The sequence below is a fragment of the Zalophus californianus genome, chromosome 3 (assembly GCF_009762305.2).
Source record: "Zalophus californianus isolate mZalCal1 chromosome 3, mZalCal1.pri.v2, whole genome shotgun sequence".
In the NCBI taxonomy this organism is placed as follows: Eukaryota; Metazoa; Chordata; class Mammalia; order Carnivora; family Otariidae; genus Zalophus; species Zalophus californianus.
Window position 1 is genome coordinate 165622544 of NC_045597.1, and position 15610 is coordinate 165638153.

At 42.0% G+C, this 15610-nt stretch overlaps 1 protein-coding gene across 4 annotated transcripts in view; it reads right to left on the bottom strand.

Moving 5' to 3' along the window:
- Window positions 1-5526: 5526 nt before the first annotated feature.
- GPR1 (G protein-coupled receptor 1) overlaps window positions 5527-15610 on the bottom strand; it is a 28871-nt gene continuing 18787 nt past the window's right edge. For all 4 annotated transcript variants that reach the window (XM_027591533.2, XM_027591535.2, XM_027591534.2 and 1 more), the window contains exon 3: window positions 5527-8658. In XM_027591533.2, coding sequence (XP_027447334.1) covers window positions 7563-8630 — 1068 coding nt within the window. In that variant the 5' untranslated portion in view covers window positions 8631-8658 and the 3' untranslated portion in view covers window positions 5527-7562. The remainder of the gene's footprint in view (window positions 8659-15610) is intronic.

Genomic DNA, 15610 nt, shown 5'->3' on the forward strand with positions numbered 1-15610 from the left:
AATGTCGAGATGGATCAATGACTTAAATGACTGATGAAGTAATTTGTTGTTACATAGGATCTTCCATGTAACAACATGGAAGTAACCATGTTACTTCCCAACCCTCTAGTTGGGGGTTACTCCAGATTGAAAAATCACACAATTAAAAATCCCACTTGAAAGCAATATGATACAGGATGGGGTGTGCAACTTCACTAAAGGACACCTAACCCAGAGGAGGGAAGTTAGGTCCAAGGAGGGATTCCCAAAATTTCCAAATTACAAATTTGTCAAGGCAAATACTGCAAATTGAAGATAATGCCTCATTTACTGTTAAGGGAGAACTTGTTTAAGATTTTGTATTTGAGAGCCAGAGCACAAGCAGGGGGGAGGGGTAGAGGGAGAAGCCGACTCCCTGCTGACCCACGAGGGATTCAATCCCAGGACACTGAGATGACCTGAACAGAAGGCAGATGCTTAACCAGCTCAGGCCCCCTGATGGAGAGCTTGATTTGTGCTTTGGGGAATGTGATTTTGAGTAGCACTGTGTCACGGGAAGGAGGTTATACAGGTAACTGATTCCCAGGCTGTGGTTCATAAACCTGGCTTTGGTGTGGAGGTGGGGACTGAGTGGGACATTTTTTTGGATTTGGATAGAAACCTATTGGGGTGAAGGGACTTCAACAATGAGGTAGTGCAGGGTGCCTGGGTGGCTCAATCGGTTGAGCGTCTGCCTTCAGCTCAGGTCATGGTCCTGGAGTCCCAGAATTGAGCCCCACATTGGGCTCCCTGCTCAGTGGGCAGTCTGCTTCTCCCTCTGCCCCTCCCTACTGCTTACGTTCGCTCTTCTCAAAGTTTTAAAAATCTTAAAAAAATGAGGTAGTGCTGTAGCTAAGTAGGTGAAGGCAGCTTTTGGTTCTTAAAGGTCTTGAACTCACGACCTTGAGATCAAGACCTGAGCTAAAATCAAGAGTTGGATGCTTAACCGACTGAGCCACTCAGGCACCCCAGGAATTACTGACTTCTAAAAGTCTTATTTTGTGTTCTCTAATCTGTAGACCAAAAAAGAATAAATGGTTTGTTTGAGGTCAGAATTTTCCTAGCCAAACCAGACAGTTCTATTCTTTTCCTCTCAATCTGATTTTCTTTATATGGGAGACTGCCTTAAATGTGGGAAATTATTAAATTTGAGAGGTAATTTATTTAATTGGTACGAGTATGTACCAATGACTACGATCATCTTCACCAAGTATTTCCAACGTCATGAGAAATTTTCTGGTTGTCAGTGTCATAAGAGCCAGCAGAGGGCAGCACTTAATTTTCTGTAGAACCGGAGCCTGGGGATTCTGGAAATGTTGCCATGGAAAGATCGAGATGTAGCAACTAGTGAATAGTAGCCCCAGATCACTCACAATCATCGACATGTAGCAACTAGTGAATAGTAGCCCCAGATCACTCACAATCATCAACATGTTAAAGGGATTGAGCACCAAATAGCTGGAAGAAGAAGTATTAACAAAAATGATAAAAACTATTGATTAAAAATGTGGTTAAAAGTAAAAAGAGTTAAAAAATTTAGAATGGTTATTTCAAACCACAGCTGTCTTGTAAATCTTAAAATGACAAATGAAGCACATGACTTTAAAAATCTTGACTCTAGGGGTGCCTGGGTGGCTCAGTCGTTAAGCGTCTGCCTTGGGCTCAGGTCATGGTCCCAGGGTCCTGGGATCGAGCCCCGTATTGGGCTCCCTGCTCGGCTCGGCGGGAAGCCTGCTTCTCCCTCTCCCACTCCCACTGCTTGTGTTCCTTCTCTCACTGTGTCTCTATGAAATAAATAAAAAATCTTAAAAAATCCTGACTCCACAGCCTCACATAAATATATTTAGTGGTATCTTTTAATTTTGTATTTAAAAAAATAGATAATACAGTAACATAGTTCAAAACAAGAAGTTATACAATGAAGTCTCTGTGTGTGTCCCCCCCGCCCACTGCCCCCTCTCCCAGGCCTCCCATTTAGCTCCATAAAAGCAACCAATGTCAACAGGTTCTTAGCTCTTTCCAGAACTAGTGTGAGCATATGCATGAAGTAATTATAGCATACAATGCAAACTGTTCTGCACCTTTTACTTTGTCCATAAAAATAGACTTGGATGTCTTGGAAATTATATCTTGAATATTCCATGTCAGTACTTCTAAAGCTTTCTCATTTTCTAACAGTTACATAATCCATTGTCTCATATCTTATTTAACCAGTCTATTTATTGGAGTTTTAGATTGCTTCAGCTTTCTGCTGTTACAAGCAATGCTCACATTTGCATGTGAGCCTGTGTACTGAATAACCTGTTTTTGAACCAATGGGTTCAGAAGGCATAGGTGGACATAGAGAAAGAGAGATTTTTTAGTTTGTTTCTGGCTTTGGAGTATTAACAGAAGATAAAAGAGGCCAGCTTTTTTTTGTATGCCCATAAATGATTACAGTAACTCAGACCATACTTATTTTTCATATTTGGCATCCCTCATACAGGCTGAGAACAGTGTGGGACTTAAAAATGATTCAGTGTCACCATGTTAGAAGCTATAAAAATACAAAAGAAGAGTTAAGAAAATTACAATAGGGAGGTGGCTTGAACACACATAAAATTGTTAAAAATTAGTCATTTTGTGATTAAGCAAGTAATCCAAAAGTTCAGAGGGTCAGGGAAGGCTAGAATCGAAAAATTTTTTGGAGAAATTGGGACTTGAGCTGGGTGGACCTTGATCAGTAATTTGTTAAAAAAAAAAAAAAAAAAAAGGAAAGAAAAAGAGTATTCCAGGAGGGGATAAAACACAGGAATAGAATAGACAAAGCAACATTTACAAGGCAATTAGATCAACTTGGCTGGATTTTGCAGTGTCTGTTTGGGATTAGATAGGGTGGGGTCAGGTGGCACATCCAGGCTGGCTCCTTCTGTGAAAGCAGTGTGTGTATGGGGGGCTGGCGGGGAGAGCCTTGAAGTTTCTGAGCCAGAAAATGACAAAGGCAGACAGCTCTGACCTGGAGGTGGTATGGATGGAAGCAAGTGAATAAAAGGATTGTCACAGTCCTAACATGAATGGAAACGGCTAAATTATGGCATATATACTCAAGGAAATACTTTATAAACAATATAATTAAAAAGTTACAGACTAGAGCAACACTGAAAAATGCTGGAGTTTTTTTCCCTATTATGAAAAGATAAGCTTATGGACAAAGACAAATAAAAAAGTTGCATTCATGTTTTGGGATCTGTATGTATTCCCCCCAACCCCGAACAAATCCAATTTGGCAATGGCAATTATTGTCCTTAGATTAAAAAACTAAAAAAATACAAAAATACATGCCTCATACACATTGTCCATTTTGGACCCCATTATAAGCTATGAGATAAGCAAAACAGACACTTTTATCACCATTTAGATGAGGAAACAACTCTGAAAGATGACTTGCCCGATTATTCACTTAGTGAGAGACAACTGAAACCGGGGTCCTTGGCCAGGTAATGTGTTGGCAATAGAATAAAGAAAGTTCTTCATCCCTGCTTTTAGACAATTTAATCCTATTTCATTGGTGTAACCCTTGCTTCATAGCCTCAATTAGGGAGAGTGAGACGATAAAGTCACATAAGGGTAAATTTAAAATGGAACCGAGACTGATAAACACATTTTGTCATTACACGCTCTGTATGGATGGTAATAGATGCATTCAAGAAATGACCCAAATGAGCATCTGTTGTTTGGAATGCCATTGGCCTGCATAGCTTTCAGTAAAGTAAAAATCAAAGGAAAATGTTCATGGGCTTCTTAAATTCATTCCCCCAAAGAACTGCCCATATGTAAGAATATTGAGGAACTATGGATTACTATTCAAGCTGGACACCAACTTGTGAATCTTCTATCCTCACTCTGTCCCTAGAAAATGGGACTTTTTTTTTTCACTATTTTTTCTGATCATAGCCTGTTTTCCTCTGTACGTTTGCCCCTACTGTGTCACCTACCTGAAAAGGCTCTTTTCTCATCTGCACTTGTTAAAATTGGAGTCATTCTTCAAGATGCACTCCAAATACATCTTTCAACTTTTAATCTGCTTCTTGCCCTTTACCACCTCTAGGCATATAGTCTTTTTTTTTTTTTTAAAGATTTTATTTATTTATTTATTTGACAGAGAGAGACAGCGAGAGCTGGAACACAAGCAGGGGGAGTGGGAGAGGGAAAAGCGGGCCTCCCGCCGAGCGGGGAGCGCGATGTGGGACTCGATCCCAGAACCCTGGGATCATGACCCGAGCCGAAGGCAGACGCCCAACGACTGAGCCACCCAGGCGCCCTAGGCACATAGTCTTTTATACGTACTTACAAACTATCTTGTTTTAAAGTTCTCTGTGTAGCTCCCTTATTCTTCCTATGAAATGTTTATATTCATCCAAGAGGAAAGGATCTAACATTTACTAAGCAGTTACTAGGTCGGAAGATGCCAAGAATTCACTGATTAATACCAGCTAAGTTTGATCGAGTTATTTATAGGTCTAAGTACCCCTCTAAGTGCTTTACCTGCATCACCTCATTTAATTTCAACAACAGCCCTGTAGCGCATACTACTATTGTTATCCCCATTTTGCAGATGGGAGAAACAGGTCTAGAAATTTGAATTAATTTAGCCAAGGACACAGACACAGCATGTGTTCGCGCCTTAGTTCAAATCCAGATATCCTGCCTCTGGAGGCCCTGGGACTTGCCCTCTTCAAAGAGATGCTTTCCATTAAAGAGGCAGGTCTGTCTCCTGGTGTCTATGCCCCTGTCCCTGAGAGCCTGGGATTCTTTACTCTTCTGCCAACTCTGGGCACTGAGCTCCCTCACTTCCTTCCCTAATTGCTCCAGCGCTTGTCCTCTCCTCCAGCCTCTGTCCTTTTAGTCATTCATCCTGCTTTTAATCAGGAGACCCCTGGAAAGCCCCACTAACCAAATTCCAACTGTTAGGGAAGGAGGCTTGGAGTCCCCAGGCCCAGGGCCAGTGCCACTCTTCAGATCTTCCCTCAAACTGAGAATAAAACATTAAGTACTTGTACTGGCTGCTACTTTCCACTAGCAGATTTCTGTTACATCCCCACTATCAGCTATTTTAAAAGCCACTAAAACTAGAGTCTTTAGCCCAGGATCTAAGGACTCTCTGATATTTTATTTAAAAGCATGTTTCTAGGGAGGGGTACCTACCTGGCAGTCACATGCGACTTGAGTCTTGATCTTGGGATTGTGAGTTTAAGCTCCACGTTTGGGCAGAGACTGATTAAAAAAAAAAAAGAAAAAAAGCATGTTTCTAGGGAAAGTACCCATAACCTTCCTTAGGTTCTCAAATGAATTCAGAGTTCCTTTAAGACCTTTGTAGACCTTGGGGCGCCTGGGTGGCTCAGTCATTAAGTATCTGCCTTCAGCTCAGGTCATGATCCCGGGGTCCTGGGATGGAGCCCCACTCCCTGCTGAGCAGGGAGCCTGCTTCTCCCTCTCCCTCTGCCTGCCACTCCCCTTGCTTGTGCTCTCTCTCCCTTGCTCCCTCTCTGTCAAATAAATTAATAAAATCTTTAAAAAAAAGACTTTTATAGACCTTCCTTAAAGCATTTTTTTTCGAAGTTTCTCTCCTCATATCAAACACTGAAACATATTGAAAGTCCATATTAAATATGTTTTTATATAACTGAAATATTTCATTTGACTCATTGACATAAAGGCGTATTTTATAGACATGTGATTAAGTATTTATTAATTTTGACTTTTCAAGTTTCCTTTTTTATATTCTAGAGTCAATAACATTTTTTTAAAGATCTCAAATATTTTCATAGGCCTTTGGTAAGCTCCTGCTTCTTAGGTGGTAACACCATCTGCTCCATTTCCTTCTGCCCTTGGTTGCTTAATCCCCTTCCTGCTCTTCAGCCTTCCTCTTTCTCCCACAGCCTTGAGAATCCCTCCATCTGCTCAAACTAAGGATGAGCCTAAGGAATTCTCTTTGTCTTTGATCCTCCAGCTTTTCTCCTGATCCTGGGAAATCAGGGCCTGTCCCTTGAAGGTGACGGGGAACCCAGAATGGAGTATCTTAAACTCCGGTTGTGGAGGGGACAGACACTCACAATGAGCCTTTCTCTTCTTGCCTTCCCTCCATACTGGGTGGCAGAAATCATGAAATTGGGGGATGACAGAAGTTTGGGATGTGCTGAGCTATGCCACACATTTTTGAGGAATAATTTCCAAAACCAGATCTGATTGTTGCTATGGGCTAATGGGCATTTCCAGAAGCTGAGAGATGAAATAAAAAAGGATATTGATTCAAGAAATAACACAGCCCCCCTCCCAACTTTCAAAATAAAGAAATTACAAAAAATTAAATGCTTTTTAAAATTGAAGAGGTTACTAACTTAAAGGTATTACTTTATTGGTCTTGTACTGGTGTCTATAGAGTTATGGGAATAGAAGGTAGAAATATATCAATGTCATACATGCTTTCTTTTTCTGAAATCATTCTGAAATTAGGCTGGCCTATCTACCATCTATATGTCAGTGTTTTATGTTTACAGCAATCTTATACATATTTGCACATACCCAGAATTTTCCAAGAATATTAATATTTATAGTGATTTCATGAGGGATTAAAGATAGGAGCATATCCACACTGGCAGGTGGAGTTTATGTTGCCTCCCCTTGAACCTGAGCTGGTCCAGGACTACTTTGACCAAGAGAGTACAGTGGATGTGATACTGTGTCAGGGGTGGGCATAGGCTTAAAGAGGACTAGAAATGTCCACTTTGGTCTCTTAGAGCCCTACACTGCCATATAAGAAGTCTGGCCACCCTGAGCTACCATACTGGATGAGCTGTATGAAAAAAAAAAAAGATGAAGAGAAGGGACAGTAGGGCAGAGGAGACAAGCTGTTCCAAAATTCTACCATTTGGGTCATCCCAGTCCAGCTGATGCTCCAGACCTCGTGAAGCGGAGAGATGAACATCCCTTCTGGGCCTTGTTTGAGTTTCTGACTCAGAATTGTGAGACATTATAATAATAAATTGTCATTTCAAGCAACTAGATTCTGGGACACTTCACTAAGCATGAATAGTTCATAATGTTTTAAACTACTATAACCAACTATTACTTTAATTTATAAATGTACATACATAGATTTCATGAAATAAAGAAATGAAGTACATGTTGCATTTGAAAAATATGTCTAATAGGTTACTGGTGCAAAATTAAAGTGAGCTTAAGCACATATGTTAACATTTTTGAAATGAATTTATCATCTATTTAATATTAAGATTTAGGACTTCAAAGTCATTAGGACTTAAAAAATAATAGCTGATACTGCATCCACAGTGGTGACTAATCCACAACGGTATAATTAGCAAGAATGACAGATAATTTAATTTGCAGGGAGAAAAAATGAAGATCTTTCCTACGTTTTATACCCACACAAAAATGTAATGCCACTAAACTGATTGACAGAAAGAGATGGTTATTACCATACCTTGGAACCAAATAATCTGAAAGCATTTGTCAGGGCCCCCCCGCAAAAGCCTTCTACTGATAACTCACTGAGCTGTTTCCAGAAGACATGGGTTCTTGGTCTCAGAGTTCCTGAGCTGTTCGCTCACTGTGCCAGAACAGCTGACCTCCCACAGTGTGTGCTTTAGGATCTCAGCAACTGAGGCCCGAAAGCGAGTTTGGAACTTCTTACTAATTAGGACGTAAAGGATGGGGTTCAAGCAACTATTGAGGAATGCCAAGCCAGTGGAGAGGGGGATGCCGGCCTGAAGCACCTGGTGGAAATAGCTACTGTGGTGGATTGTGAGCTCCCAAATGCTAAACAGGTGATAAGGAGTCCAGCAAATCAAAAAGGCCATGACCACAGCCAGGATGGTCCAGAAATGCTTACTGGAGACCAGGATGCTGCGCTTCTTCACCTTGAAGATGAGACACAAGTAGCAAATGCTCATTGCTAGCAAGGGGAAGAGGTACCCGACAATAAATTTCACCCAGGTCAGAACATGGTGCCTCATCAAAGTAAGGTCAGGATCATGCTCATGGAAATTGTTATAGCAAAGAGTTTGGTTATTGAACTCCAGAGTGTCCCGGAAGTAGAGGGCAGGACCACCCATTAGAGCAGCCACAAACCAAACGGATATAATAACAATCAGGGAGTTCCTTAGGGTTCGGTGCCGATGAGATATGACAGGATGGATCAAGTGGATATAGCGGTCCAGGCTGATCACTGTCAGGAAGAAAACACTAGCAAACATGTTCAACTGGGCAATGAAGGAATTGGCCTTGCACAACCAGATGCCAAAGGGCCAGTGGAAATTCATGGCCACATAGGAGATGTACAGAGGTAGGAAGAGAAGAAAAATAAAATCTGCAATAGCCAGATTGAGGAACCAGAGAGTGGTGACTGTCTTCTTCCACTTGAACCCCGTGAACCAAATGACAGTGGCATTTCCTGGAATGCCCAGAATAAATGCTAAACAGTATAACACCAGGGAGACCCAATGAACAACTCCCAGTTGGACTTTCTCCTTCAAATCAGACTCTGAGGAGTAATATTCCAGGTTATAGGAGTAGTTCTCGAATTCTTCAAATAATGTTTCCTCTAGATCTTCCATGACCTTGTCAAGTGGAGAATGAGGATATCTATAGAAGCAAATTTGAAAAGAAAGAGAACAATTTTTAAAAGAGGAAATGTTCAGTGAACAGGAACATTAGGATAAAAATGTTTCATCTGATGAACTGGATAGAAATAGTACAATTTTTGGTAAGGTCTGTGATTATATTCTAGACATCCAAATCTTGGGGTACCTCGGTTTTGCTCTGATTACTCTCAAAGCCGTGATAGCTCATTTTTGCATAGTATTCAGTAAGTGCTAAATTAAAATGATTGACTCTACAGGTGCAAATCCTCTATCCATAAGGCTTATAGGCCTGACTAGAGAGAATTTAACATTCAACAGGCATTTATTAGGTTCTGACTCTGCATTATTATTTTATGGAAGATACAAAAGAAAACAGAGGAATACTTACGTGGTGATGACTTCAAAGCCCTTAGTTATACCCTGACTTTCTAAGCTCAGACAGAGAGTTCTAACTGCTTCATCAATCCACAAATCCGGATGTCACAGGCAAGACCTGGAGATTTTGACACACTATTTTGCACCCATGGATGTTTTGAATCTATGTTTATGAATGCAAACATGTTCATAAGAATTATATCAGTGTGGAAGACTTTTTAACCAAAAGGTATCTTTTGGAATAAAGTTGACTATGACCGTTTAATTTCTATACCAATTTTCTATAGAGTGCCCTAAATTGTACTGAAATTTTTATTTTATTGAAATTCCTTTGTTTTGAATTAATTTGGATTAATTATCTTATACATTTACAACAAAAATGTGATTTGTTCAGTTTTATTTTATTTTTGCCCATATCAAAATTTATCTATTATAAATTCACCCAAAGTTAAGTTTTCTTTTGTGATCTTTTTTTTTTCCTTCCTGTCAAGACCAGTTTTTCTGGGTTAAGAAGAGGTAAAAATCATTTTTACAATCAAAACAAAGTTTACTGGGTACAATTTTAACTACATCAATTTTATTTTGTGTTATTTCTGTTTGTTAGTATTCAAAATCAAGAAGAAAGAAAATTAATAGTTGTATTCATTTCATGGAGCTACAGTAATTAATGGGGTAAACATATAAGATATGGGATTATAGAGGTGCCTGGGTGGCTCAGTCAGTTAAGTGTCTGCCTTCAGCTCAGGTCATGATCCCAGGGTGCTAGGATCCAGTCCTGCATCGGGCTCCCTGCTCAGCAGGGAGTCTGCTTCTCCCTCTCCCTCTGCCCCTCCCCCTGCTCATGTGCTCTCTCTCTCTCTCTCTCAAATAAATAAATAAGATCTTTAAAAGAAAAAACAGTATGGGATTATAGTAGGGTTAGAATGAAGAGGTCAAAGCATGAGTGTTGCTCAGAGATATCTCACATTAAATTCTACTAACACTGAATTCATCAACCTATCTCAAATTGTTTGAGGAGCCTGGCAGGACATAATTAAAAAATAAAAGCCATTCAATAGCCCCCTCCCAATCCCAGGCCCAGCCACCTTCTCTTTGTTTTTCCAATATTCCCCTTAAGTGCCGCCTTTTCCTGGAAACATTTCCTGACATTACCTTCTCCCAGATAATTACAATAATAATCACTATTATTATATAAAAAAAGGTCAATGTTATTGGGAATTGTCTAGGTGCCAGGCATGTATGGACTAATTTGATCCTCACGAGAATCTTATAAAGTAGGTAAGTAGTACTATTATTCCCATTTATAAGAAAAGATACTGAAGTTTAGGAAGCTTGGTGACTTGCTCAGGATCACACAACCTGTAACTGGAGAATCAGGATCTAGACTCAGATCTATTGGACCCAGAGCCTGAGCTCTTAGTTACCATGATTTTGTATGACACTGTACTCTTATTGTACTCAATGCACTAATAAATTGTCATTGGTTTATCTTCAATTTCTGCCCTACCAAACTCTTAACTCCTTGAGAACAATGCCTGTCATCTCTGATCCTCATGGTGCCTAGTACACGTCTTAACATATCACAGGTGCTTAACATGGGCTAGAGAAATGATTGACTCGGCTACAGATCCTGTTCAGAACCAAATGTAACCGGAGAGTTTGTTTGTTCACCCCTATGTCACCGTCATTGCCAGAATCTCTCTGACCTTGACCCACAATGCCATTCCCAGGATCTTGGCTTTTTTCTTGACACCAAGTCTTGTCCTTCATGTATCCTACTTCACTGAGCAAGAATTGGCTTCCTTCTTGCTGCCCTTTTCTTGCAGGTCTGGGGATCTTACTCTGCCCACTGCTTCTGGTGGCTGAACCTCCTCAATGTCAAATCTTTTCTAGCCTAGCGTCTAACTCCCTGTCTCCGTTTTCTCCTGTGTACTGGGACACCCTTCCTTCCTCGTGCCTATGACCTTTCAGGCTATTAGGAATTCTGAAGCCAAATGCCCCAGGTGGCAGTCTAAATCACCTTACAAAATCCTAAGCAGTAAGTAGAAGGACCTTCATTCTTCAAACACAGAAAGCCAATGGAAGACCCCTAATTGCACTAGAACCATTATCCTCACCAAAAGTCAGAAACCACCCCCTTCTAATGCCGTTACTGAAATGATCACAGGGCCTGCTGAAGGACACCAACCACCTCTCTTCCCAGTTCTCTTGGTGGGGGGGGAGGGGAGGTACCTTGAGGATGAGTGATCTAGCTCATCTGTTTCAGAATCCCTTCAAACAGAAAACCCTGTATCAGAGAGGTCCCCAATCTTCCAGAAAGCAGATGAGTTGATTAGACACAAGGTCCAGTTAGTTAAAGCTTGGAGAAAGATCTTCGAGAGTTGCTGAATGCTGCCCAGCTGAAACCTTCACAGGAAGTATAATCTAGGAATTCCCCTGTGACTTAGAGCAGATGTTTTTGTGTGGTGGCGATGGTGAGGGATATGGGTAGGATGGGAAAAGACAGAAGTAAGGCAGAATGCAGCAACTGTCCCCCTGAGTCCTTGTACAATCACAGTTAACCCTTAGGGACATATTCTTGTTTAATTATTACAGCTTGTTTATATGTTGCTTTGCAGTTTATAGGCACCTCCGGATCTAATTAGGTTTCCAAATCTCACGCCTACGCACATATCTCGTGACTAACTATATGAGTTTCATAGGGCTGATGTGACAAAGTGCTCTAAACTTAAAATTTTTAAATAACAGAAATTTATTGTCTCACAGTCTGGAGGCTAGAAGTCTGAAGTCAGGTGTAGGTGGGGTGGTTTCCTCGTGAGGGATGTCTGTGAGGGAGAATCTGTCCCGTGCCTCTTCCCTAGTTTCTGGTGACTTGCTGGCAAACTTTGGCCTTTCTTGGCTTGTGCACGTGTCATCCTAATATCGGCCTTCATCACCTCATGGTGCTCTCCCTGCATGTCTGTCTCCATGTCCAAATTTCGCCCTTCCATAAGGACACGAGTCATACTGGATTACAACCCACCCTCATGTCCTCGTTTTAACTTGATCACCTCTGTAAAAACCCTAATTCCAAATGAGATCACATCGTGAGATGCTGAGGGTTAAGACTTCAACGGACCTTTTTGGAAGGGCACAATTCAACCCACAGCATTAGCCCAGAGCTGGCAGCCACCATTTCTGAATCATAATCACTCATTCATTTAGCACATATTCAGTAAGTGCCTCCATTTCTCAGGCACTATTCTAGTTAATTGTGCTTCTTCACTAAATGAGACAATTATTTCTTCCCTTTTAGATTTTAGATTCCAGCCAGAGAGAGTAAAAAATAAACATAATAGAAAAGCAAATTACATAGTGTGTTAAAGTGTGTTAAAAGCTGGTAAGTGCTGCAGGAAAACTGGGGAGGGGGGAGAATGGAATAAAGGGAAAAGGAGAGGGGGCTCTAACTTTCAGTAAGGTGGTCAGAGAAGGACTCATTGGGAAGGCAGCAACCACAAAGTCCGAGGGAGGTAAGGGAGTTAGTCGTGTGGATATTGCAGGCAAGAGTGGTCTAGGCAGAAGAACAGCCAGTGCCTTATGGCAGAAGTGCCTCTAACGTATTCCAGAAATAGGAAGGATACCAGTGTGTCTAGAACAGGGTGAGCAAGGTGAACAAGGGAAGAGTAGAAGAAAAGAAGCAACAAGGATGTGTGGGAGGTCAGATATGCAGACACTTGCAGGCCATTGGAGGACTGTGCTTTTTACTCTAAGGGAAACGGGATGCCCTTGAAGGATCTGAGCCGAGCAGAAAAGGAATCTGTTTCTATCATGGTGCAATCCCTCCTTCTGCTACGCTGAGAACAGACCGCTGTGGGTAGTGGTGGCTGTGGCGGTGGGCAAGCAAGTGTACAAGTAGCAAGACCAATTCGAAGATTATTGGAATAATCACGGCCGGAGAGGAGGGTGGCTTGGATCAGGGGGGTAGCAGAAGTGATGAGAAAGGACCGAATTTGGGGTTCCTGGGTGGCTCAGTTGGTTTAGCATCTGACTCTCGATTCCCGCTCAGGTCGTGATCTCAGAGTCGTGGGACTGAGCCCTTCCTTAGTCGGGCTCTGCGCCCAGCGGGGAGTCTTTCCCTCGGCCCCTCCCTCCACTCACATGCATGCTCTCTACCTCTCTCTCTCAAATAAATAAAGAAATCTTAAAAAAAAAAAAAGGACAGACTGAATTCTAATTTATATGTTGAAGACAGAATCAATAGGTTTCTTAGTGGATCAGATGTGAAAGAGAAGAGTAAAAAATGACCCCCAGGCTTTGGGCCCTTGTGTACCAGGGTCTAAGGCCCTCTACTACCCCTTGTTCCCTCTTGTCATTGTCTAGAATATGGATGCAGTGAGGAGCTGTCTTGCACCACATGGATGAGGAAAACATGTGTCTTCGTAAGCTATAAGAAGTGTGGGCCCTCCTGTGACCTCGTGGAGTACAGCTGCCCTGCTTCTCTGGCCTTCCTCCTTCTGGAGGAAGTGAGAACATATTTTCTCTGCTATTCTTTTGGGCTTTTGTTAGAGCAGCAGGACCTGTATCCTAACTCACTTAGCTCCCCTGGGCCTTGCCTTTAAGCACTGTGGTGGAGACCTGGCCATGCCCACGTCCTGTGAAAAGATGCTGCCAGAAACCCTTGAGGAAGCGGCTACTCCTACCAATGGCCATGGCTTCTGGAAGATTCCTGGGAGAAAGGGAGTGGGGGAGCTTCCCTTTGGGGACAACAGAAAGAGAAAGAAGCTGACCTTGTAAGGGGCATCTCTCTACCCCAGCAAGAGTCATTTAAGGAACACCCTTTTCAACCATGGGGACTCGAATATGAGGGAGTGTTTGAAATTGACCATGGTAAGCTGATAAGACTCCTACTTTATAAGGAAATGAGGGGCAGATCTTGAGTTGTGACAATATTAGACCTATACTCTTTTGGCAGAGGTTAAACATCCTCTACCCTCTATTTCAAATTCAAATGTCCCAGGGGCAGGTAACCATAAGAGGTGTGGTAGTTCAGGTTGGGGAGACAATGGGATTTGAGGGAACTGAAGAACAATGGACTCGCCCACAGTGGTCAGCAGCTACTGTACCGTCCTAGCCAAATGTCTCCATGTGAGAAATAAGGGCTTAGTGTTGTCAGAGTTTTTGAAGAATGGCTGGATTTCTATGTTACTAATGTGAAAAGCTTCCAGCTTCCAAACTACTACTTCAGAACAAAACGGCTGCGGACTGCATTCAGACCATCTACAAATTTGTGACCCCGGGGGTGGGCCAACTCTTGAAAACTTTGCGCTTTTAACAGTGAAGGAGGAGGCTATACCTTAACATGGAAATAGAAACTCTGAACTGGCCTCTGCAAATGACTTGCCCCTTGGTCTCAGGGAGGCGACCGTAGATTTAAGACTACTCAACGCCTCTCCAGAGACCCTCACATTAACTTTCTACCAATTAATACAGCAGACTAGCTGTGAGTTGGGACAAAGGAAGGGGAGAGGGACAAGCAGACTCTGTGCTGAGCATGGAGCCCGACATGGGGCTCAATCTCACAATCCATGAGATCATATGACCTGAGCTAAAATCACAAAGTTGGATGCTCAGGTGACTGAGCCACCCCGGCGCCCCTAAAGACGACTTTTTTATTTATTTATTTTTTAGAGATGACTTTTTCAACTTTTAAAAATTGATATTCTGCTGTATCATCAATCGGGTTGTGTTTATCTGTGGTGGGATAAGAGAGAAAGGGCAGAAGGAGATACAGAAAGGAAACACGAGAAAATGTGTCCTCAGTTTAATCATGTGGATACAGCACACACGTGCTTCTGTACACATGCACATATGGCTTAAAAAGTGATGGAAGGATGAGAATCAGACGCAGCGGTGAAACTAGAGAAACATCTGGGCAAGAGAAATGAGCCTTGCTGGGCAGTCACCCGAAATGAAGGTGAAAAGCAAGCTAAGTAAGTCTTTAAACCCAGGCCTAAAGGAAACACTGTCTCTTATTTAACAAGCAGCGTCCATCCATGTTGGCCGGCAGTGACTTTCCATTGGGACCTCGTACAGCTTTCTCGATGTGGAAATGCTTCGAAGAGCACAATAATAACAATGCCAGGATGAGACTTTCGGACTTGACTGAAAAGAGGAAAGAGCTACTGTATTTGTCTTAGGCCATATGTGCTGCTGAAAGGCAAATAAATTATTCCGACTGAGATGAAGACTAACAAAGGTATACGTGACCATAACAGCTTTTGAGGGGCCACTTAAGTGAGTGCTAGGCTGCGCCGTGTGTGAGAACAGACGCAGGCTCCCCCAAGTCGGTTGGAAACGCGTGCAAAACACTCGGCGTGGAGCAGAGATCAGGGAACTGTCCCTGAAGGGTATGGTTTGGTTTCCAAAGAATGTGAAGAGGTTTGTTTACCGCGGGGAATCAGATTCTGGGAGGACCCACGTTATCACATTCCTGGGTGACATTTACCCAGAGACTCAAGTGGCAAATGTCTAGTCCTGGAGCAGAGAACTGTTTTTAAAATTAAATAAATTGGTTTCTGATCTATTCAGATTTAAAAGAT